General features: G+C 41.6%; 1 protein-coding gene across 1 annotated transcript; it reads left to right on the forward strand.

The window, feature by feature from the left end:
* Positions 1 to 12,593: 12,593 nt before the first annotated feature.
* On the forward strand, positions 12,594 to 17,062 carry LOC147888395 (coronatine-insensitive protein homolog 1b-like). Its single transcript, XM_087392292.1, has 3 exons — positions 12,594 to 13,464; positions 14,766 to 15,267; positions 15,591 to 17,062. Exons 1-3 carry the CDS (start codon positions 12,986 to 12,988, stop codon positions 16,344 to 16,346), a joined length of 1,737 nt encoding a protein of 578 aa, XP_087248418.1. The 5' UTR covers positions 12,594 to 12,985; the 3' UTR covers positions 16,347 to 17,062.
* The last annotated feature ends 6,392 nt before the right edge of the window (positions 17,063 to 23,454 follow it).

The following is a 23,454-nucleotide window of genomic DNA, read 5'->3' on the forward strand; positions in this document are numbered from 1 at the left end:
ACTTCCTTCATGCACATTTGCCTCTACATCGACGCATCTGACCTAGCACTTAAAAAGAACAAAAGAAAAGGAATTATTTGCTGTTCTTTCATCGATCGACGGTCGGTTTAGATCTAGATCAGAGTAGACTAGATCGCCATAGAGGGGATGCTTTGAATTTCCCCAAGTTGCCAATCTAAGCCATGCCCAAAATTCTCGACTAGTACCTACTCGGAGTCAGTCCATACGCTCACATACGGTTTCACATCATTACATTACCTGAAACCTTACATTCATCAGTTCAGTGAGCAGACTTCAGAGTACAGAGGCATTGCAGATTGATTCAGTGGGCAGATAGCACTTGATTTCACACACACATGCCACCATTGTAAAGCCTATTTGGCTATCTCATGGCATCGTGCACATCATTTCAGCCTTGTAAAGCCTCTTGGCTATTCCCGGCATCATTGCCACAAGCCTTGTAATACAGATCAGATTGTATATACTGCAGTCCTATCTTCACCGACGGTTCAGAGATTTCACTTGGCATATTCAATCTATTTGCAGTTGATTCATACAGAGATTTTCACGACACTTTTGAGTACATTTCTTGCACCATGTCGACTAGCAACCTCAATCTGGAGGCATCTACTAAGTTAGACAACTCCAATTACGGTACATGAAAATACCGAATGGAGACCATTCTTGTACTTCAGGACAAATGGGAGTATGTCGATGGGTCTACACCTAGACCATTAGCCGATCTAGCTACTAGTAGCTCTACTCCATTTGTTGTCACAACACTAGCAACGAAATCTACATCGAGATCTACATCTACACAAACAGTTTTCGCACCAGTAGTAGATCCTGCCATTGCCCGAGCTCAAGCAGAATGGGATAAGAAAGACAAGTATTCCTATCACCTGATCAAGCAGAATGTGTGAGATGTCATGCTAGGACAACTCAACACAGTCAAGACATCAAAAGAAGCATGGGATATGTTTGCAGCTCTCTATGAGTCCAAGAACACATCTAGGATTCTCACCCTGAGAAACCAAATCAACCAAAGTTTTCGCAATAGCAGTGAAACCGGTCATGCTTATGTACTCCGCATAAAAGACTACAACAATCAACTTGCAGCAGCAGGAGAGACTATGAACCCCGCAGAAATGGTTCAAGTAATCCTGAATGGACTAGGAGAGGGATACAAGAATCTAGTCCAGAGTATTACCATCCAACGGCAAATTTCGATGCTGGAAGAACTTCAGTCAATTCTACTTGGTGAAGAACTCAGGACTCAAGCCATTCAAGCACATAAAGGTCATTCTAATGATCAGGCATTCACAGCTTCAAACAGAAGTAGAGGCAAAGGCAGAAGCAGAGGTAGATCATATCAAAAAAGTGGTCATCATCATCAGCAACAAAATCAAAGTCAGAATCAGCATCAACATCAACATCATCCTCAGCAAAATCAGAATCAACAAAGAGGAAATCATTCCAATCGAGGAAGATTTCAAGGACGAGGGAATGCATCCACCAATGTGTCAAACGTTCAGTGCAACTACTATGACAAGTTTGGACACTATGAAAGAGATTGCCGCAAGAAGCAGTATGACCAAGGCGATCAATCCAGCAGTATGTATAGAAGCTCTGCACATGACCTCTGCGATCAGCATGAAAAGTACAACCAACTCTATGACCAGCTAAAAGTGGTTGGGTACCAACCCCAAGAAGAACCAACAATAGAAAAGCCATGGGAGGAGGAGTATGACTGCATCCTATAGGCCTCGATCGACCTTAGAACACACAACCTATAACCACACACAGTGGAAGACACCTTCCACTTTCACTTGAACATTTTTTAAATAACCTCTGCACGATATCACTTAGATATTACTAACCAACTTCTCCCTAGTTATATTCGAGACATCTTCCACCACTAGTCTAAGCATGCAGACCTAATTTTGGCCATGGCTTTTTTAGTGGGTGGCGACCTACAATTCCATTATGACATTGACATTAGACACCTTCCTATCCATCCAAATATCCTTAATTTTAGGAGTTGGTGTCAAAGCATCTAAGAGTCTATCATTTTTCTTGGTGAAGCTGAGATACTAGAGTTGACAAAACCCAACACCCTCCCATTGTGTTTGCAATCCACGTTCTGTGGCCAAAGGCCTCAGGTGGCTACAAGAACATGGCCAAGAGGAGGCTAAAAGAACTAGAAATTATATGTTATGATTCTTAATGTCTCTTATTATCACCCCTCAGGCATCCTCATATTGTATAATAAAGTGTTGGAGGCTATGGAACGAATACTCAAAGTAGGCTTTAGCCGTTTTTGAGACCGAGCATGTTGCATACCCCACACAACTAACTTAGGAGGAATTGGGATATAGCCATAGCTATCTTTAACTCCATAACAAATCCCAACACTTCCCACCTGCAACACACATCCTCTAATATTAAACACCCACATGCTTCCCCTCTAAATACATAACTTACTTTTCTCGCCCCATCCACTCACTCCACTCCACCCACTTCTTCTGCCTCCACATAACCTTTTGCTTCACACAACTCCACAAGCACTCACGTAGGGTCAATGGAGACCCCCACAGGACAAAGTTCTAACCAGCCCACTCAATTCACTCTCGAACAGGTCCAAAGCATACTCCAATGGGCCTTGTTCTCAGATTAACCTCTTCCATAGTAGCCACATCTTATTGAACCAGACCACTTTCCAACAGAGGGGGATGACCAGATTGTAGAAGATAGTCGTATTGAGTACCCCAAGTGGTACCACATTCCCACGAATGCCGGTGGTTAGAAGACATCACAAATCTAAGCCCATGGAAGCAAACGCTACAAAGTTTTGATCTCAAGGTGTCTTATGGAAGTTCGGCCCCTAACCACATTCATTGATAAACCATTTTGACCATGGCAGGCTTCCCATGATAAAGAAACCCAAGGCGGCTATGTAGAGCCCAATCCCCAAGTTGTGCCCATGATTGATGTACATGCTGAGGATACCCTTTTTAAAGTAGCCAAAATACTAGACTATGTACTTCGATGCCAATACTAGGGATCGCCACATTTCAAAAGCTGCAAGTTAGCGACCTGAACATCCTCTACAATTTTCCTTGCTTTGACTTCCTGTATGTGACTACCGCATATGCGCTTACATATCATATGCAGCACTTTATTGATACATAAGTTGAGGTATTAGATCCCGCAGTCATAGCCTCCATTCACTTTTTTTGGCTACTCATTATTCTACTCCACGACATTTGCAAGTGAGCTTGGACAATTGAAGAATGCCATCTGAATATATGGCATGAGCTAGTTTTTGACAAAGATGACAACCCATCATATTGACAAATGATATGCATGTACTTCCAAATCCGAAATCTCCATGCCCATCACATAAGGACTTTTGAGGACATGTACGACACACATTTTTGGTAGCCGCATTACCCTTTCTGTAGGATTTTGCAAAGCTACTCGGTTGCACTCAGTCATCCAAGTAGGCTAGTCTACATTGTGGCTTGCCCAAGGATGGATCAACGACAGGAAGGGGAGCATGTTAACCCCCTTGATTGGCATTATTACATTTTGTGCCTTCTTGTATAATCATGAACTATGCACAATGAGCTTATGGATTTTGTTACGGATTTCCTTGAAGCCATAGCGGGCCAAGATGATTGTAAATTCTAGAAGCACTAGAATTGAGGACATTTACGACACACATTTTTGGTAGCCGCATTACCCTTTCTGTAGGATTTTGCAAAGCTACTCGGTTGCACTCAGTCATCCAAGTAGGCCAGTCTACATTGTGGCTTGCCCAAGGATGGATCAAGGACAGGAAGGGGAGCATGTTAACCCCCTTGATTGGCATTATTACATTTTGTGCCTTCTTGTATAATCTTGTAACTATGCACAATGAGCTTATGGATTTTGTTACGGATTTCCTTGAAGCCATAGCGGGCCAAGATGATTGTAAATTCTAGAAGCACTAGAATAGAGGAACTAGGAAGAGAATGAAAGCATAGGGTTGGCCCTCTCTTCAAAAGTGCTATGTATACAATGTATAAAAGGCCAAAAGTTTGACTTTGGTCTTTAGTTGTTGTATGCAAGTTTTGAGGAACACAAGCTCTCCCTTATTTCCAAGAGTTGTGTCTTGTGTTCTGCTTGCCTCTTGCCTTTAGTGAATGCCACTCATTCCCCTTGCCCTTCTCTTGTCTCTTGACTCCCACCCCCTCTCCCTCTTCTTTTCCCTTGTGCCACCCTCTTTTCCCCCTGGGTACACTCTTCCAACAACTCCGAGAGCCATTTGGGTGACACATTGGACCGTTCATGCTTGCATATCTCCCACAAGGAGTAGCTTGGAGTAGGAGGCTCCATTGGCACAGTTCCAAGGTCCTAATGACACAAGAGTTACCACCAAGGACTACACACATATGTACTTATCTTTCAGTTACTTGGTAACATGCATTGTAGAAATAAATGCTAGACTTTGTTAAGGAGATTATAGAAATAAATACCAAACTTTGTTAAAGGAGATAGGACTTCTCTTTGAGATTAAGGGAAGTGTAACAATAATTAAAGCCAAAAACTCTATATTTGGCATCATCTACGACATAGAAGGATGGTTTCTTTTGCCACATAAATTTTGAGACAACTCAACCTTTGTCAAAGCTATTTGGTGCATGAATTGATGTTGTGCATCACTCAGTCCCAACAAACAATGAACAAAAAGTATATGTGCTTGCTTGCATCCCTTTGTGTGAAGTTGAGACATGTGTAACATGATAACCCTGAAATATTGATGGAGTGTGTCAAACCCTTGGCAAGTGAACTAGTTGTGCAAACATGAAACTCATGCACCTTATTGGCACTAATAGTGCTCTCTCTCAAACTTCTCCATTCTTCTATCAATTCCTTGTTTATCCTCTCTTTGAATTCCTTATTCAATTTATTTCTCCCATGTTGCCAACATTTTATCTTGACAAGATGGTTGAGCATGGCTTGGTGCATTGATTTGTTGAATATGAGAGGTTGTTCAATGATGGAATTTCCATCATTAATCTCAAATAAAAATCCTACTTGCATGCGATTCTCTTTCTCACCCAAATTTAATGATGTCCACGTGCGACCATCCACTCATTACTAGAGAATTTCCTAGAACACCTTTAATGGGAGGATCTACATTCCATGTATGTGTTACTATAGCATTGCAAAACCACACGAAATGCTTTGTGATGCAATTGGAATGTTGCCCTCTTCCCTTACATCATGGGGCCCACACACCATGGCTAGCACTCCTGCTCGATTCATTGGTCATAGCCCCACATCTTCTATGAGTATCTATCAAGTACCCAAAGCATGTGATAATAGTATGGGATTTAGTTATTTTGCATCATGAATACTTGTTTCTCTACAAATAGTCAAGTTTCATGGAGTTCTAAAAATTGGTTGCCTTCTTTTATCTATCACCCTACTTATTGTGTACTCAAACCTTGCTCATGGGTGTGATGGAAACTTGTCAAGTTCTTTTTTCTCCTCATTGATACCAATTGTGTCATCGGTATGTTCGTGTCTAGTGATTGTATCACAAGCTGTTAGATTACTGCATCCATTAGATCAACAAGCTTATTTATGTCTGCTTTACTAGACACTATCACAAATTATTTGTCACAAAGCTTCTAAATTCAGGCCAGTTCCCAAGTGTTGTTGGAGCTAGAGCGTTTGGTTTCTAAAAGATTCAGTATAGAAACAAAGCCAAAATTTTCCTATTGATGCGAAAACATTCACATCACTAATTGACCCTAATACCCCATCAAGCCAACTGCATGTTTAGTGTAGGCAACTCCCCCTCTTGCACATGGGTTGTAGACCAAATGGTTTTCGCTTGCAGTGCTTAGTAGAAGTAGTAGTTGTTGCTTCCTTCCAATTTCTACAATACATCTTTTACTATTGATGGAATTGAGACTTAATACACCTTCAAATATGCTAAACCATGCTCATCTCAAAACGGAAACCACAAGTCCTTCTCTACCATCTATATCATTTAGTGGCCCCATGTAGCTATCCTACTAGCTCTAGATGTATCTAACATAAACCCTCAAAATTGTAAACTTGCATACCCATTCTTTTGCATTTAATCATTTAACATCTTGAGAATGAGTGTCTTCCACCTTGAAATTCACAAATAACTATTGTTAAAAGTGACCTTATGTAAAGGTCATATACATGTGGACCACCCCTTACTTAATGTCCATGGTCTAAAAGCACTTATTGAGTGCCCATTTTACCACTTGGTTGCATGCAATTTACTGAATCAAGACCAAATCCTAGTCCAATGATGGACATTTTAAATATATGCAGCCATTGTTGCTAAACCATCAATTGTCCAAGAAATAAGATGCTTTGCAAAGATGGACATCTACATCTCCTTTTCAATTCAAATAATGCATCCATTCCCCCCTATCGTCCCCTGGCATCATGCCTTGCACTTTGTAGCATTCTTTGAAGTCTTCTCCTTTGTGTCATAGGTGTGATTTTCTCTAGGGCATCCCAAAACTGATGATCATCCACAGTTTCCAATGCAGCCCCCTCCTTTGTGACTAACATGTCCATCACAAGTTCTTGTGTCACACAAGTCTTAATGTTATTCCAATGGATTTGCATCCACCCTTTCTTGCATCGAAACCATCGCTCTCATTCTCATATCATTTGCACGATTGTTGCCTTTTTCAATAGGATCGTAGCAAGCCTAGCTAGCCAACTTATAGACTCAAAAAGCCATTACTTGCGTTCTTATGTGACCAAAATTTTTTAATTGTTAATTTAAACTTTCATCACAAAATGACATTTTTTAACTCGTTTTTACTAGTGTCGCTTTGCAACGTGCCTGGTATGACTTGTTATCTAACATTAATTTTAATTTTAAAATATGTTGATTTGTGTCCAAAATTAAGTTGTTATTAGGGATGTGATTTGAGTCATGACCCCATGAACCTAATCAAAATGCTCACTTTGAGGTCAATGTGAGTTGGAAAGTACTCCACCCATGACACGATTATCATAATACGTCATGTGAAGCTAGGTTGCATTATTTTTTATATGAGTATTGAAGGATTTAAGAAACGTGAGATATTTATTTGAAGAGTGTTTGAACTTGAGCAAAACAATATAGTGCTATGCCACTAATTTTTCATGCCCATGAAGGGGTTTCCATTTCATATGAAATATTTCTCATACAAAATACACAAGTTTGGAGGCTTTTTCTTCTTACAAAATACAAATGATTATTTTTTAACTTTATTTGAAAAAACACTTTTCTTTCAGGGAAAAATTCTTACTATTTTTTATGATTAATTTTATCAAATTCACAAATCATGAATTGATTTGCCTTATTAATGAATTTTGACTAAAGTTTTGAATGTATTTATGATTACTGCAAATAAATGCAATCTAGATGTGAAGCATGAAAAAATAAAAGAAGAAGACGAAAAAAATAAAGAAGACAAAATGACAATGAATATAAGATTTGATGTGGCAACCTGGGGATGCACCAAAAAAGATTTAATCATATGACATAGGTTTAATAGAAGGGGTTTTTTAATTCACAAAGCCATTAATTTTAATTTTCTATAAAGGGAAAGAAATGTAGGATCCATATGTAATTAGGGACCCATATTAAAGTAGGTATTCAGATATTCCCCCTTGAGTAAAACACCTTATATGTAGGGGTTTCTAGTTGTGCACCCCTCACTCTAGTACTTTGTGTTTCCTCTCACAACTCGCTTCAAAGAAAAGCATGGAATAGCCTTTCTAGTAGTGCACCCCCAGGTGTAGCACTTTGTGTTTCCTTTCACACCTCATTTCAAAGAAAATCAAGGAATAACCTTTCACACGTCGTTTAAAAAAATAGCATGGAAAGAAAGAAAGAAATAATATCGTATTTATTTAAAGAACATGGCACATGTACGAATCAAATATTTCCTATTTGATCTCTTTCTTCCTCAATCAAGCTAAGGAAATGAACTTAAAATTGCTATTTGGCACCACCATGCAGTACCTCCATATGTGAAGAATGTGAATTTTGATAAAAAGAAAAAGGTTAAAGTACATTGCCCCAAATGTGTTTGTGCAATCTACATGCTACACTATTGACCTTGACAAAGTGCGTCATGTTTGTGCAATTTAGATGCTACACTATTAACCTTGACAGCCAATGGAAAACTTGTCAAGTGGTCAAATCCTTGGGTTTGTGAGATTCTTAGTTAATGTACTTTTAAATAAATTCTTATTTGCTTGCGATTGAATCATTTCAATGTCACATACAAAAGCTACTAGCAAAATAGCATTTGTAGTAGTTTTTGAAACTAGTTTAAGGAGGAAATTATATGATTTCTCCACCTAGGTGAAACTTTTCAACTTGTACTTTAAGTTATTTATGTTTAATATAGTAATATGGATCCATGAGTTATGAAGCTCCCCAGCTGAAGAAGCATCCCTTAGGCATAGAGAAGCTGTTGAACCATACAATATCATCGACCACATTTTCTTTGAGACTTGTCCAAAGAGCATTAAGCTTGGGCAAGAACGCATATGCAATACTACCAAGGTTACTTAATTGACTAGGGCCTTGAAAGTAGCACAAAATGTAAACTTAATTACCCACCTTGTTTGCATGGGTGGTGATTGACATGTCCACATATGGTTATGGTAGTGTATTCTTTGTAATATAACAATCTCCAAGTCTACTATGCATATAATTCAATGTTGTATGCTTAACCTATCATCATATGATTAAGTGCTCAAACTATGAAGGCGTGACTCAAGAGTTACTCAAGATCGAGCATACTTTAATCAATTCATATGCAATGCATCTGCCATTAGAGGTAGTACAAGACATTGTAGCTTACTTATAGGAAATGATGGTGAATTATTTGTTCCATGTTTAAGCAACTATACTCATGATCCATAATAAAAGGTATGGACCTTCTCACATGAGCATGCATTTGTATCCATAGGCATGCACTTTGAAACTCTATAACAATGTTATTGGGTGTCACATGATTTTACATAAAGAGTATATTATGGTCTTATTATATTTCTTTAACCACTTATTGCTCAAATTTGGTATCAAACAAAAATGGCATAATGACATACATTGACTTTCATCTAAAATAGCTTTCTTATGTGGGTGTTTTCCTCTGTCTCCCCATTCTTGTTGTTGCTGATTGTTGGTTTTTGGTTTCCCCTTCTTGTTTTTATTTATGTACTCAATACATTCCAATGCTATGCACTTGAGTTTGCAATTTCTACAAAAGGAAGTGTTCCATAAACATCTAGCTTCATTGTACATGCTAGCTTTTTAAGGAATACATATCTCTTTCCATAATCAAAGACAACCTCAATATTCTTCTCAGAAAAGATTTACACAACTCTTTATATTTATGGTTTTTGTAAGGCGTGATTAGTGCTTGAGGTGTATCCATTAGGGAAATAGTATGATGGACTACAAGAGGGGGACCCATGGAAGTATGACATAGGTAAAAGTTGCAATAACGAGTGGGAGTAATGCTAGGAGGGAATAATTGCTTGAACAAAGCTTAGTAATAATGAATGTGAAGGATGAGTGAGAAGAGGAACGTAATGCAAAAGATACGCAAGAGGCATGGGTTGTGATTGAAGAAAGCATGCACTTGAGCTATGAACGTGAAAAAAATACACTTATTTAAATAAAATTGGGATTATTGACAAGAGTATGCATGTTAGTCTTGTTCTATGTGACAATGTATTCTTGAGAATGCCAAACGAATTGGTTGGAGTGTATATGAATAGGCCTCTCTTAAACACATCACACCGTTATGTAAATGATGATGGCCTTTAGGCAAAAAAGGACGTATGCTCAATTGATGCAAAACCTTGTAGCAAAAATATCCAAAATATCATGGCATTGTTGGACAAGGCATTGAACCTTCCAAAGAATATGCTCCCTCTCTTCAAAGGCATCTCTATCGAATAATTCACATTGCACACAATATGAACCTTGATAATGAGAAACTTAGTTTTTCACACATGATGAGAGATTGGGAAGGGATATACAATTTGGGTTGGTGTACCATGAACCTAGATTTTTGAAATCCCACAAAGGTGATTAGATTAGAAACAAAATTTGTGTTGGTAAGGCCATGAACCTTTTTTGTTAGAGGCCGCATTCACTTCACAAGAAAAGGCAAAAGGTGATCTTAAAAAAGCATCGAAGTACAATGGGGAGATGAACCTCGGTGGTGCTTGTGCCATTAAGGTCTTTGTTAAAGAACACTTAAAGGGGCATTCTCAATTATTAATCATAAATCAAGCTAAGCACCCCATGGCATGCACTTTTCACTGTATCACTCGTGAGGGTCGAGAAGGTGATGAATTCGAGGCAGGGAGTAAAAGGAGGGGGGAGATATCATAATGTGGGATGCAAGTTGGTGATGGCTGACAGGGGCCCAAGCCAAGACTGAGGTCAGAGGGGATGGCATCGAGAAATGGTGGTGCTGGCATCTCTTAAGTGGGCGAGGCGACTGAGTCAGAAGAGCCAGGGCAAGGATTATGTGGAAGTGGGTGTTCCACTCATCAACAGAGGCACAAGCAAGCAGAGGTGAAGGAGAAGGCATTGATGGATCCACCCATGGAGACACATGTACAAAACCCATCTACAAAACCTATCAACAACCATCTACGACACCCATCTAGACCCATCTACAAAACCCATCACCCATATAGACCCATCTACGAAACCCATGGACACCCATCTGCAAAACATCTACAAAACCACAACACCCATCTACAAAACCCATCTACAAATCAAAAGGAGAAGCTCATGTGCAACCTATGGATGGGAAGACTCAAAACAAAAGGTGAAGGGAACTACTTTGTAAAATAAGAAAGTGAAGGGAACCTTTTGGTGTGGGACTTCCCACCTAATCTCTCAACTGCTTGAAGTCTCCTTTTTCTGTTCCCAAAGAGCACGGGACTCTGGTCTCCCCTGCTTGTGTTTGTGCTCTTCTGCTGGCTTTTGCCTCACCAGCTATGGAGTGTCGATCCCGACGACTTGATTCTTAGCGCCACAATCCTCCCTTGCTTGCCTTCCAGATCCACAATTTTGGTTTTCCCAGACTTCAATTAGCTTTCTGTACCTGGTCGCCTTCGTTGGCATCAGCTAGGGAGGTGCATCCGATCGTGGGTCCCCACGTGAGCCGGTTGACTTCCTCTTCGTCGTGGGAAAACCGGCAGAGTGTTGGGCGCAGGTGGAGGAGGAGAGGCTATGATGAATCGATCATGGAAAATCTGAGCTGCAATTTGCCAAAAAGTGGCATCTGCAGGTACATCAGTCTGGAGATTGCGAGGGGGTTCCGAGTACGCAGCAATTTGTTTGCTGCTACAGCGAGGTTGCTTTTCAGTGCGGGGGTGCAATTTCAATGCGAGCGAGACATGGGGGGAGAGAGAGAGAGAGGAACCGGCTCCCGGCGGTTCCCGGGGATGGGAGGAGAGAGGGGTAACTGGCACCTAGAATTTCCTCGATAGCAATGTGTAAAGGGTGACTGGCACCTAGAGTTTCCTCGATAGAGATCTGCAAAAATGGAATCCTGCAGTTGGGAGAGGAGCAATTCGCTTGCTGCATCGCAATTTGAATGCGAGGGAGGCACCGGCATGCGGGGATGGGACGATTGTGGGGTGACTGGCACCTAGAGTTTCCGCGATAGCGATATGCAATGCAGCACACAGAGAGAGAGAGAGAAAGAGAGAGAGAGAGAGGGAGGGGTGTGAGTGGCCGGGAGATCTGGGATCATGGAGGTCGATTGACTTGCGAGCTTCGCGCACAAGACGTGTGCAAGGCGGGCGTGCAGCGGGACCCGACCTGGAGCCCTTTCCCCATTACCCTTCCCCGTCAGAGCACACAACAGGTAGAGCTCTGTGGGTTCAGCTGACACGGCAGGTGGTCCGATAGAAAACGACCACCTTGCAAGCCAGACAATGGTGGCCCGAACGCCTGCAGCAAAAAAGATACTTCCAAATCCCTGCTGTGAGCCCCGGGGGCAGAGTGATCAGGCGATTGGGAAGAGGGGGGTGTGGATAGGGGACCTTGGGGTGGGTACGACGATGGCTCGTGAAGTGGTCTACGGAAGAGCAGTTGGCGGAACCGTTACTAATGGCGTGGCTGGCAAATTGAGAGCAGCAACAGAGATTGATAGGAAAGCGGGGAGGGGAAGTGGAGCAGCGTTTTTACCAAAAGGTGAGATCGGCATCTGGGGATTGTCTTTTCCCGGAAGAAAGGGTGCATGGATAAGCGTCTGGGCAAGCTGAATTTGGGCATTGGTAGACGTGATTGGGAAAAGCGAACAAAATATAGCAAGGTGGGAGGCGGCAAGAGGAGAGAAAACCGGGGAGCAGAGAGGGTGGGAGCATCTGTGGGGAGCGATTGAGGGGTTGGGGCGGTGGGAGGAGGGGACCATGAGGAGGAAGACGACACAGGGGAGGAGGCCATGACGGGGGCGAGGCAGTGGGCAAGATGGCGCAAGCAAGAGGACGGTGGGGGGGTGGTGGGGCGATGGCGAGGAGAGTCAATTTCGTCAAGGGGCAGACCCCTCCCATCTACTGTTGTTGTGAAAGGAACGTTGATGGCGAACACTGTGCGTCGTGTGCAATGAGGCCATAGACGTCTGTGAGGCGAGCGATCTCGTCAATTCCAAGTCTCTGTGAGCTTCTCTTGCAATTGAAGGAGGGGAAGGAAGAGGCAAAGGTTCTGCGAGCGAGGGAGGGAGAGAGCAGCTCTCGAGTAGCACAGGCAAAGCTGGAGAGAGCTCGAGAGGGGGAGCTAGAGAGAAAGACAGAGGGCGAGGGAGAGAGAGAGAGAGAGGAGAGAAACGCGATAGATCCTCGCAGGGAGGACGACGAGAGAGCCAGAGAGAGTAGCAACAGACACAGAGCTTGAAGCTTTCGAGCTATGGAGCGTAGGGAAGCTCCTTCCTTCCATAGTATTCCAGAAGAAGCACTTCCCCTCATCTTCCCTTTCATAGATGATCCTCGAGATCGCTTCTCCATCTCTTTGGTTTGTAAGAAATGGCATTACGTCGATTGCATCACCCGTAAACAAGTCACTGTTGCCTTCTGCTACTCTGCCACCCCCTCCAGCCTCACCAGACGCTTCAAATTCCTCCAGGGCTTGAAGCTTAAGGGCAAGCCCCGTGCTGCCATGTTCAACTTGATCCCCGAAGACTGGGGTGCCTATGCCGAGCCTTGGGTCCGAGAGCTCGTCTCCTATTGCCCCAGCCTCAAATCTGTTCATTTTCGCAGGATGGTCGTCTCTGACGAGGACTTGCTCACCCTTGGCCAAGAGCGTCGACACTGGCTTCAAGAGCTCCGGCTTGATCGGTGCTCCGGTTTTTCCACGATTGGCTTAGAAGCCGTCACTCGATCTTGCAGGTCCATACATCATTTTTCTCACCTTTTCTCATGTTGGGCTCCTCTCTGTACGACATTTGAAGACTTGCGCCTTTTCGAGTTGAAATTGTGTTTTGGTTTTCTTTTGCTGTTAACATGTACCTGATCTTCCTTTCGTTCGTTTGCTGCCTTTCTAGTTCCCTCCTTTCTTTGCCCCAGGGCTTTTCTGGCATACAGGAAAATTGCCCAGGTCAAATTTTGCCTCCAAATGTGTGCCGCAGTAGTAGTAGTTTTGACAGTCTTTGTTTTTAGTAAGAACTGGCAAGCTGCTACACAGATACGGCACTCCTATTTGTTTTGTAGGCGTTCTGAAGGTGTGCAGGAAATTTCAGTCAAGTCTGTCAAGGGCAATCCGAGTATCCCGCAGTGGCAATGTTAGTTTTATGGTAACTGTTGGTTTTTCCCTTTGTAGCCAGCCAAGGAACGACCCTCATGAAGGTGGGTGTATTAGCGGTTGACATTTTTGCTATTAGTTTAGGTGGGCATACAAGACCCTCAGTTCATGCAGCCTGCATACCTACAGTCTGAACTCGTCATTTTTCTTGAAATTTCATCATGTAATAAAGTTGTGATGTTTCCCCGCCCTCTTTCCTGTACTTACCTTATGAGAGGGTATGAGTCAACCTCGTGGAGGATTGCAACGCCTCCAGGTCGTGGTAGCATTGATGTCGAGACAAGCCTTTCTTTCTTTCTTTCTTCTACGTTAGGCCTAGCTCTTATTTTAATTGGAGGGTGAGGCCTGCGCCCCCCCAGTTTTTGTCAGTGAAGATTGAAAATTATTCCTGGGAGTTTCTAGTGTAGGGTCCATTTATTCTTTTCCATGTATCTGTGATATTTCTGATGTAGGACTGGGCCTCTTGCTGTACCGCCACTAAGCCTACCCCAATTATTTAACTACGGTTGGGCATCGTAGCTTCTGTCTTGCAGTCAATTGCACCATTTGTCTGTGGGGTCCCACCACCGATGCTTGGGCTTGATATATTGATGGGATTGGTGAAAATAAGGCTACTCGTTGGGTAACATGAAAATGAGCTCATTGAGAGTCACATCGACAGAGCTGTTCAATAAAAGTTTGGATATTGGACACAGCACTCTCACAAACTGATGTTTTGGTTTTGTACTCTGTGCTTATTAAGTAGGGCAGTGCTAACTTATATTGACCCTCCACATGATTTGCCCGTGTCTGTTTCATGCCCTTGCTTTGTGACACAAATTTGATTGTAGTAGTAGCCCCTGTCTTCACCCATTTCGATTTCTGATATTCTGTTTCTTGGAATGTCCAGATCACTGAGAGTACTTTTTTTGGATGAAAGCACCATAGATGATCAAAGTGGCACATGGCTACATGAGCTCGCCCTGCACAATTCTTCGCTGGAAGTGCTAAGCTTCTCTGCAACCAACCTGGCCAACTTTGACGTGACTGATTTAGATACACTAGCAGCAAACTGCAGATCCCTGAGCTCCTTGAAGGTGAATGAGGTGGATTTGAACAGACTTACTGGACTCTTGGACAGAGCAAACTCTCTCAAAGAATTAGGAGGAGTAGTGATGTCTGGTGGCGTTAATGACAATGGGAAGTCAGATGAAGTCATCAGTTTGCCAAGGAGTTTAACCTCACTTGTGGGTCTGTTGTATATGGGCGATGATAATGGGGATGACTATGTGAACTCACTAATCCTACCACTGGCTTCTGGTTTAAGGAAACTTGACTTGCAGTTTGCAGGTCTAAGTGTGGAAGGACACTGCCAGCTTCTCCGCCAGTGCTCCAACCTTGAAGTATTAGAGGTATATTCATCCACTCTGTTCTTCCATGATATTCATGTCTGGCTACTTCAACATAGAATGAATGAGTTTTCTTATTGTTGAGCTGATAAAGCTTGTAGGGATTCCATTATAACTAGTTCTTGTCATGAATGATCCTTTTTTCCCTTGGCAAGGTCACCATCATCTTCCTTTTTGGGTTTGGTTATGTTCATATGTGCATATGTAATGTGTATATTAATGGATTTTCTTTCATTCATCCAATTCACAAATCTGTAGTGCTCATTATTTCACAATCAAGGTTCATAGTGTCGTATTTCATTTCTATATTGCTCTGGCACCTACAGGTGCTGAATGGCATTGGAGATGAGGGTCTGGAAGTTGTGGCCAGCCACTGCAAGAGTCTGCGAAGGCTGCGAGTAGAATCGGGCGATAGAGATTTCCAACAAGGTTACATTACACAGAGGGGCTTAATTTCCATCTCTCAGGGCTGCCCAAACCTAGAATACATTGCACTGTATGTATCAGATATCAACAATGCCGCACTTGCTGCTATTGGGGAAGGGTGCCCAAAATTGAAAGATTTTCGCGTAGTTCTGGTGATGGATGACAATTTCAATCCAGAATCCCCTCTGGATCAGGGTGTCCTTGAGTTATTGCGTGGATGTCCTGACCTGACTCGCCTTGGACTTTACCTTAGACCAGGGTCCTTGACAGACACAGGTATGGGTTATGTTGGAAGGTTTGGACGCAAGCTAAGGTGGGCACTATTGGGATTGCTTGGTGAAACAGACAGGGGTTTTGATTTGTTAGCAGATGGCTGCCCTAAACTGGAGAGGTTGGAGATGCGCGACTGTGTGTATACAGAAGCTGGAATTTCAAGATCTGTCATGAAGATGGAATCTCTCAAGTATATTTGGGTACAAGGTTATCAGGCGACAAGTCAGGGTCAGGATTTATTGGCAATGAGGAAACCGTTTTGGAACATAGAGTTTATCCCTGAAAACCATGGTTCCAGGACTGAGCCAGCACAATTTCTTGCGTATCATTCTCTTGCTGGGACAAGGACAGACTCTCCTGAAGCTGTGGTCTGTCTTGTGTAATTCCTTAGCAAGGGGTGTTCTATTCCACCTGAGCTGCATCATTGGATCTGTTAGGAGGCTCTTTGGACTGGAGGGCTTAATATGAGAACATTTCAGCCTTGACCTTCTCCAGTGTAACTTAAAGCCTACGTACAGTATTCTGAGTGTGAGGAGTCCTTCCAGCTGGTAGGCATTACTATTTGATGTCCTTCACCTGTATAGTTGATCTCAACAAGGGGAGTTTCATCCGCAATAGGTTTTGTCCTGTATAGTAGACTTATTTGTAGTTTTATGACTTGAAATTCCTGTTATAGGGTAGAGATGATCAGGTCCAAGATCAGTTCCTTTTCCTGGTTGTTGTAGTCTCTGAGAATAATCTTGTACATACTTCTCCCACCGTAGCTTGATATGCATCTATGGGCATCACATGTTTTGTTAATCAAATAGCAGTATCACTGCATGGTCCTGCTTGGGACCCCTTTGCGAGATTTGTACTACGTTTCGTAATTGAAGTCACTGAGGGCAGAAATTCCAGAGAATAGGTCGTTTATTTGGTCGAGGCCTTTGCTGGAGGCTTGCAGGTTCATTTTCCTTATCTTGACTAGGGTAGACTGTATGAAATTGCAGTACGGAGGACTTATTTTATCTGCCTGCTACTGTAAACCAGAGGCAGCTTTGTATTCTTGTAAGCTCATAAGGGATTTGCCTCTATTGTTTTGCTAAGGGGTGTTCCTGTACTTTTTCCCTGTCACGTCTTATGCTTGTATGTTAGAAATTTGATCATGAGTATTTACATATTTGTGTAATGGTTTGTTCAGCAGTTGAGAAATAATTTTATCATGTTAGTAGCTGTTGTAGGGTTTTATGGGTTTTCTTGCCTTTGCTTTAAGGAACCCCTTTTGTTTCAAAATCGTAGTTGTTAATGTCAAAAAGTCACTCTCTTTGTTTTGTTTGAGTAGTAATTACCAAATATAGACAAGGTATATAGTATGATTTTGGCTGGTTCTTTAGGTGATGGTTATATCTGAAAAACGTTACCTGTATCCACAAGCATGGGGTTATGAAAATGTATGTGCCCATGTTTTATTCCTTCCAACGGTCAGAAATGGCTGCAGCTTTAGTTGAGAATTTTTCATTGCAGTGAAACTCCAGCCTTTCTAATAGTATCAATATGAGTACAGACCAACAATAAGATGATATCACTTTTACAGCTCTTTAAAGAAATGATCAAATGAAAGTTAAAGATTTGTGTAGGAACTTAAATGATGTAAATGTGCTATGAACTTGCCTTTGATTTAACTCGCATCTTTTTCAGAGCCCTTGGAGTTTGGGGAACTGTGTTAAGGTCATTCTTTAAGAGAGTATCCACACAATCAACATTTTGAGATTCCCACAAACCAGGACCAAGATGAATGATTAAAGGCAAACATGGAACAAAAGAACTAGAATACCTGACTGAGACTCAACACAAAGAATGATTTCAGCAGAGTCGAGCTTGAGGTGGGCATGCAGGACAAGGGGGAGATCTCCTGTTTGGCCTTACGCTTGGGTTGAAGAGAACAAGAGACCTCCTTGGTACTGAAGCATGTTTGTAGAAACGATGGTGTTGGAGGCATGGGGAGTCGATGTGGGCATGGGGAGCATAAGGGCGGAGGAAGAGGAAGGGGGCAGCATATTGAGGAAGGATTCGAAAGCGGATTGTTGACGAAGAGTGGATCTAGCTGGTTGGGGTGAACAAATGAGGACTACAGTCACCTGCGACATACTACCCCTGCCTTGAATGGGTAACTCACCAAGTGGTTTTTAAAAGCCTCCGCTCATAATACACAGCTTTTGCATCTTCCCAAATGCACGAGAGAGGAAAAAATTGCAGATAGGCTGTATTGGAGACTTTGCCATCAGCACTCGACATTGTCACGAACTTTAGGTCCCCATCAATTTGCCTGTGTATTGTAATACAGAAAACAAGGAAAGTTGAGCAACGCGTTCTTTTAAACAAAAAATAGATAAAGAAAGCCGATGTTTCGTACATCTTTTTTTGACAAAAACCTAGGTTGCGGTAGGCAGCCTTTCCGTCATGGCCCCAACTCCAAATTGAACCTGAATCCTCACTATTATCCAATTGGAGTTTCAATGAGCTTTGTCCAAAAATTACTCAAACAATTGATGGCAAGAAACAAAACATGCAATCCTTATACAATAGATTTGCAGGAAGAATGAATACAGAAGTATGCTTTTGGGTCAATTTTGGAAGTGGTGTTTTAGTCCTTTAGATCAATCTAAAATTAAGGGTCTAAAATTGTACATGTGGCTTAAGGAGAGCTCACAAAGGTTTTGCTTTTCTAAAAAACACGTTTCAAACCCTTGGATCTTCATAAAGATCAACGCCTATAATCACGACACATGGCTTAACTAGGGCTTAGAAAAAGAAAACTTCCTTCTAGGCTGCCTACCGTAAACATGCATTTCTTAGTGCAAGATAACCAAGGCAGATTAATTTTAACTAGCAAAAAGTTAATACACCATGATCTTATGGTGGCCCTTTTGGATCCAACAATATCTACTTAGAGAGCACATGTACCTGGTCTTATCTATATGATTGCACCACTACCTATTGATTACTTCCCTTGACGATATGAGAGATCATAGTAACAAGACTACAGACACAGACATACTCATTTAATGGATATGTTTTTTGTCATAAGGCAAAAAGATTATTAAAAAAAACATGATGTTAATTAGAGATTTACTAGCATGGTTGCTAGTTCATTCCAAGGTTAGAGACATCTTCTCACACAAATGCATGTACACTTTCTTCCCAAAAAATCACATAGTGGTATTGCACTATCACACATGGAGAGGAAAAAAGAAGAAATCCAATTGTAGAAATAAAGCCACCTTGCATAAACAATCTCCAAAACTTTGCTTTTTTTACTCTCTTTTTTTGGTTGAAAAAAGGACTTCTATTGAGTATGAATAAAACCTACAATAGCGATCTCAAGGCGGGAATACATCATGCAAGCATGAAAAAAACACCCTACAAAGGGGCCAGTAAAAAGCTCCTCAGAGCAAACAAGAATAAACCAAGGCTGAGGCTTAAAGTGCCATCTCAACACTATGTGTGGACTTCGAAAAAAAAGGGGAGCCCTAGTCCCTTGCATGCTCATCCAAATAGCCATCAACGTATGAATAGTATCTATCCAGACAATGGCCAAAGTGAGAGAAGGGTGGACCTAGGATCCATCTAAGGCCTCTGCGCATCTTGCTCTCCAGATATGCCATGCTGAAATACTCACCAATATCTCCCAAGAAGAATCCACAGAAGCATGGAAGAGCCTGAAGTATGAGAACCAACATCATCTAGAGAGCATGACTCAACCAAGTGTCATTGTATCGAGAGATCCCAAGAAAAGTCATGTCTCTTATAGAAGATCTGAGGCCCTCAAAGAGAGTCAAGCCATCGAACCCACCCTAGGTCATAAAGAAGGGGAAAGGAGCAAACATACTAAAACTCATGGCAATTCCCTTCCATATAATCATCGCCTGTTAGCAATCCCATGGGTAATGCTGAATAGTCTCCACAGTAGAACGACAACAAGGACCTTATTTTTCAAGGGAAGGGAAAATTAATGGTGGAGCGTGTGTTTTATAGGACCTTATTTGATAAAGGTATGGGGGGCGGGGAGGAGGGGGGGGGCTGTGGAAGAAGTTAATAGAGGAGAGTGTAGAATAAGAGAAAGGGGCCTAAAAGAGGATGGTGTAACAATAAGAGAAGAGAGGGGTTGTTTAAAAATTAGAAGAAAACTTGTGAGTCCATGTGGAGGGTGACACGGGTGGACAAAGGCGCATAGTTTGATGTAGGAGTCGAGAGTCAGTTGTCGTAAGGAGCCGGTATAGACAGTCACCAAAGATCACGCGGGTGGGGTGGAATAAAGAAGGCACTGGGCCTGAGATGCATGTAGGTAGAGAGGGAGATCGGGTCGGAATAGCAAGAGTAGGCCAGGGGCAAGAAGGCAAACAACACGGGTACGTGCAATAGGGGGTAGAAAGGTAGCCGACAGGTGGCATCACAACATCAATGGGAGTAGTGAAGGTGTTAGAATTATTATTATATTCTAGGTAGTGGCCAATATAATGTAATAAGTGGGTTAGGGGCACTTTTCCCTCTTAGAGGTTTTCCCCCCTAACCACAGTCTAATCCCTAACTACGGTTAGTGATTAGATAGGGTTTTGTCACTTAGACAAAACCCCTCATCTCTTTCTTATACTACACTTCATTCAATCCACCTTTTGAGTGACCTACGTTCAGCTCACTCTTGCTCTTCGTTTCTCTCATAGAAGGTGGCAGCAAATGGAGTAAGGACAGGGGAACCAGTACATCGAGGGCAGGCTGAGAGGAATTGGGAGCTGAGAGGACTTGGGAGCTCGAAGCGTAGATGTGGGATAGCATAGGCGAGGCACAAAGGAGAAGGTAAGGTTTGTGGCGAAGGCTTTGGAGGTGGAAAGGAGAGGTTTGAAGTGAAGGTTTAAATAGGTGAGGGGAAAAGGGGAGTGAATAGTTGGGGAAGTCGGGGGGTTGAGGAAACCAACTAGTCAGAGAGTTTGAACAAGGAGTAGTTGCATTAGGGAGTGAGGTTAAGTTAGGGAGTGGGTTAAGAGCGTGGGAAAATTAGGAATAACTTAGAAATAGGGGCAAAATTTTAGTAAAAAAGGAAAAACTTAGGGGAAGGTGGAGAAATTTGGGGGGGGGGGGGTATCAAGAAAATAGGGTAAAAATTAAAAAATTAGGGAAAATTTAAGAGAAAAGAGAAAAACTAGAGAAAATTAATGGGAATTAGGAAAATTTTGGTAATATTAGAGAGAGAATGGGGAAATAATTAGGAAGAATAGGAGAAAGGGAAAGATAAAAAGGGGTGCAGAGAGTCGTAAGGAGCCGAGGGGTGAGGGGGGCAGGTTTGTTTAGAGAAAAATAGCAAAGTTTAGAAAAAGTTGGAAAATTATTGGAAAGAGAAGAGAAAATTAGAGAAAAATTGGAGGGTAATTAAGAAAAAACCGGCAGGTTATTGGAGAGTGAAAAGGGAACAGGGAATTAGGAAAGAGTAGGGGAAAGATGGGGAAAATAAGGGGTTAAACTAAGGAAAACTAAATGAAAGTGGGGGGAGTGGGAAGATAATGGAGGGAAGGGGGGGGGAGGGGGGACAAGAGGGGGAAAAAAGGAAGGAAACGGGAGGAAGGGATAGAGAGAGAGAGAGAGAGAGAGAGAGAGAGAGAGAGAGAGAGAACCATAATGCATGACTATCTGAACACATGAAAAAAAAAAGCACACAGACATAATATCTATGTCACCATAGGTTTTTTAGGAGTTCTCACCCCAACATTAGCTAGTAACATCACATACCTTTGCCAGTGTAATTTTCTGTCAATGTTTTCTCAAATTAAAGGAAATCCCATTGGTACGAAAATGCCTAAAAAAGGTTTCCTTCAACAAAAAAGTAACCAAAAATCTAGTTCACATGTAGACCCCATCCTGGAGGGTAGCAGAACCGTATCACAATGCTAAGAACTTCAATCAAAGAACCTGAACGAGAAATGCTCTAGCTCACCTGCCACCATCCAACACTTACTACAAGTTGTTAGTTCATGTTAGGAAGACATGCTTCCATTACAAAAAAATTGGACTAAAAAAGGGCCCCTGTAAGAGAGCCCTTGAGCTAGTGAAGGAAGGATAAGGTGAATAAAACTGAGTAAAATATTGGATAGTGGAGGGCAATAGAATATTGGAAATGGCGTGACTTTTATATTTCTTTATTCAAAGCCCCGAAGTTTGATGTAAGCCTCCCACTTGCTACCTCCACTCTTTGATCACGTTTTTGAACAATAACAAAACTGAAAAACCTAGTTTCTCAACCAAACTTGCACCATTTGTCCTAAAACCAAATCCTCCTATACAACTACCATACTCCTCTCATTCTCTCTCATTCCTCTTCCCTCTCCCTCATTTCTAAGCTCCATTCCGAATTTCTTTTGCTCCAACCCTATTTTCAAATCTACTCCTTTCTTTTGAGTGGTAAGCTTCTCTCTCTATTCTCCCATCATGGGATGGAATCTCATTCCAAAATCTTGTCATTTCCCTTCTTCACTTGCATTTCCCTCCGATTTTAGTCTCACTCTTTCAAAACTTTCAAGGATTTTGAAAGATATTCACTCTACCTTCTTCTTGCTCTATCTTATTCAAATCCCATTACTTCTTCTCGGATCTAAGATTTTGTTGTGATCATCTCAAATCATTTTTGTGAGTGAAGAAACTCAAGACAATCAATATTATGGATGAACCATGAATGATGTTGCAAGGTGTTTCTAGCTTAGAAGAAGCTACTGGACAAGATTCTTTGAGAAAGGTTGATAGAAGATTGATTTTCAGGCATTACACTTGGCATGAAAATTACTCTTTCTTTTGTCCATATCTCAACATTGGTCTGTATAAGGAAACATGATTTCAAAGAGCTTGTGAAGTTTTGGGATCTATCCAAGCAGCTTTCATGGAGGTTGAGGTTAGCTAAGCTGAGATATTGTTTGGAACAATGCAAGACAATGGAAATGATGCAACTTTGAAGAAATAATTAGTTTATACTTCGTTTTGTGTAGTTGTATTGTTTTCTTTTATCGCATTGTTTGATAATGTTGAAAGATTTGTTTGTTGCGAAAGAAATTTCATGAAAAGTGAGCTTGTAGAGGCTTTTTTACAAGAAAGAGCAGTCAATACACTCTTACTATGTTTAAATTTCTCCAAAAGATTGTTTGAAATGGATTTTAAGATGTTTGTGAGAATATTATTTGTTTTGGAGCAAGATCCATCAACTTCAGCCTCCTAGAATGTAAGAGGGGCCACTAAGAATCAAGTACTATTCATTCAAAAGTTTTTGTTTTATTTTACATTTGATAGTTTAACAATGTGTAGTATTTAGATGTGATTGGTGTTGTTTATTTATGATTTTTGAAGTCAAGTGTGCCTCTAAAGTTGCTGAATGCAAGTCAATTTATTTATTGTTTGTGTGATATTAGTTTTGTTTCTATCATTTTACAATGTATTAGTTCTCTGCTGCAAAAGATTGTTTGAAATAGATTTTGA

The sequence above is a fragment of the Dipteris shenzhenensis genome, chromosome 21, assembly GCF_047967505.1.
Source record: "Dipteris shenzhenensis isolate YYH24624 ecotype China chromosome 21, Dip_SZ_1.0, whole genome shotgun sequence".
In the NCBI taxonomy this organism is placed as follows: Eukaryota; Viridiplantae; Streptophyta; class Polypodiopsida; order Gleicheniales; family Dipteridaceae; genus Dipteris; species Dipteris shenzhenensis.

Excerpts from the sequence above, each read along its gene's own strand:
- LOC147888395 (XM_087392292.1), top strand. The coding sequence starts at position 12,986 with ATGGAGCGTAGGGAAGCTCCTTCCTTCCATAGTATTCCAGAAGAAGCA. Across the intron at positions 13,465-14,765 it reads GCCGTCACTCGATCTTGCAG|ATCACTGAGAGTACTTTTTT; the intron begins GTCCATACATCA and ends TGGAATGTCCAG. Across the intron at positions 15,268-15,590 it reads CCAACCTTGAAGTATTAGAG|GTGCTGAATGGCATTGGAGA; the intron begins GTATATTCATCC and ends TGGCACCTACAG.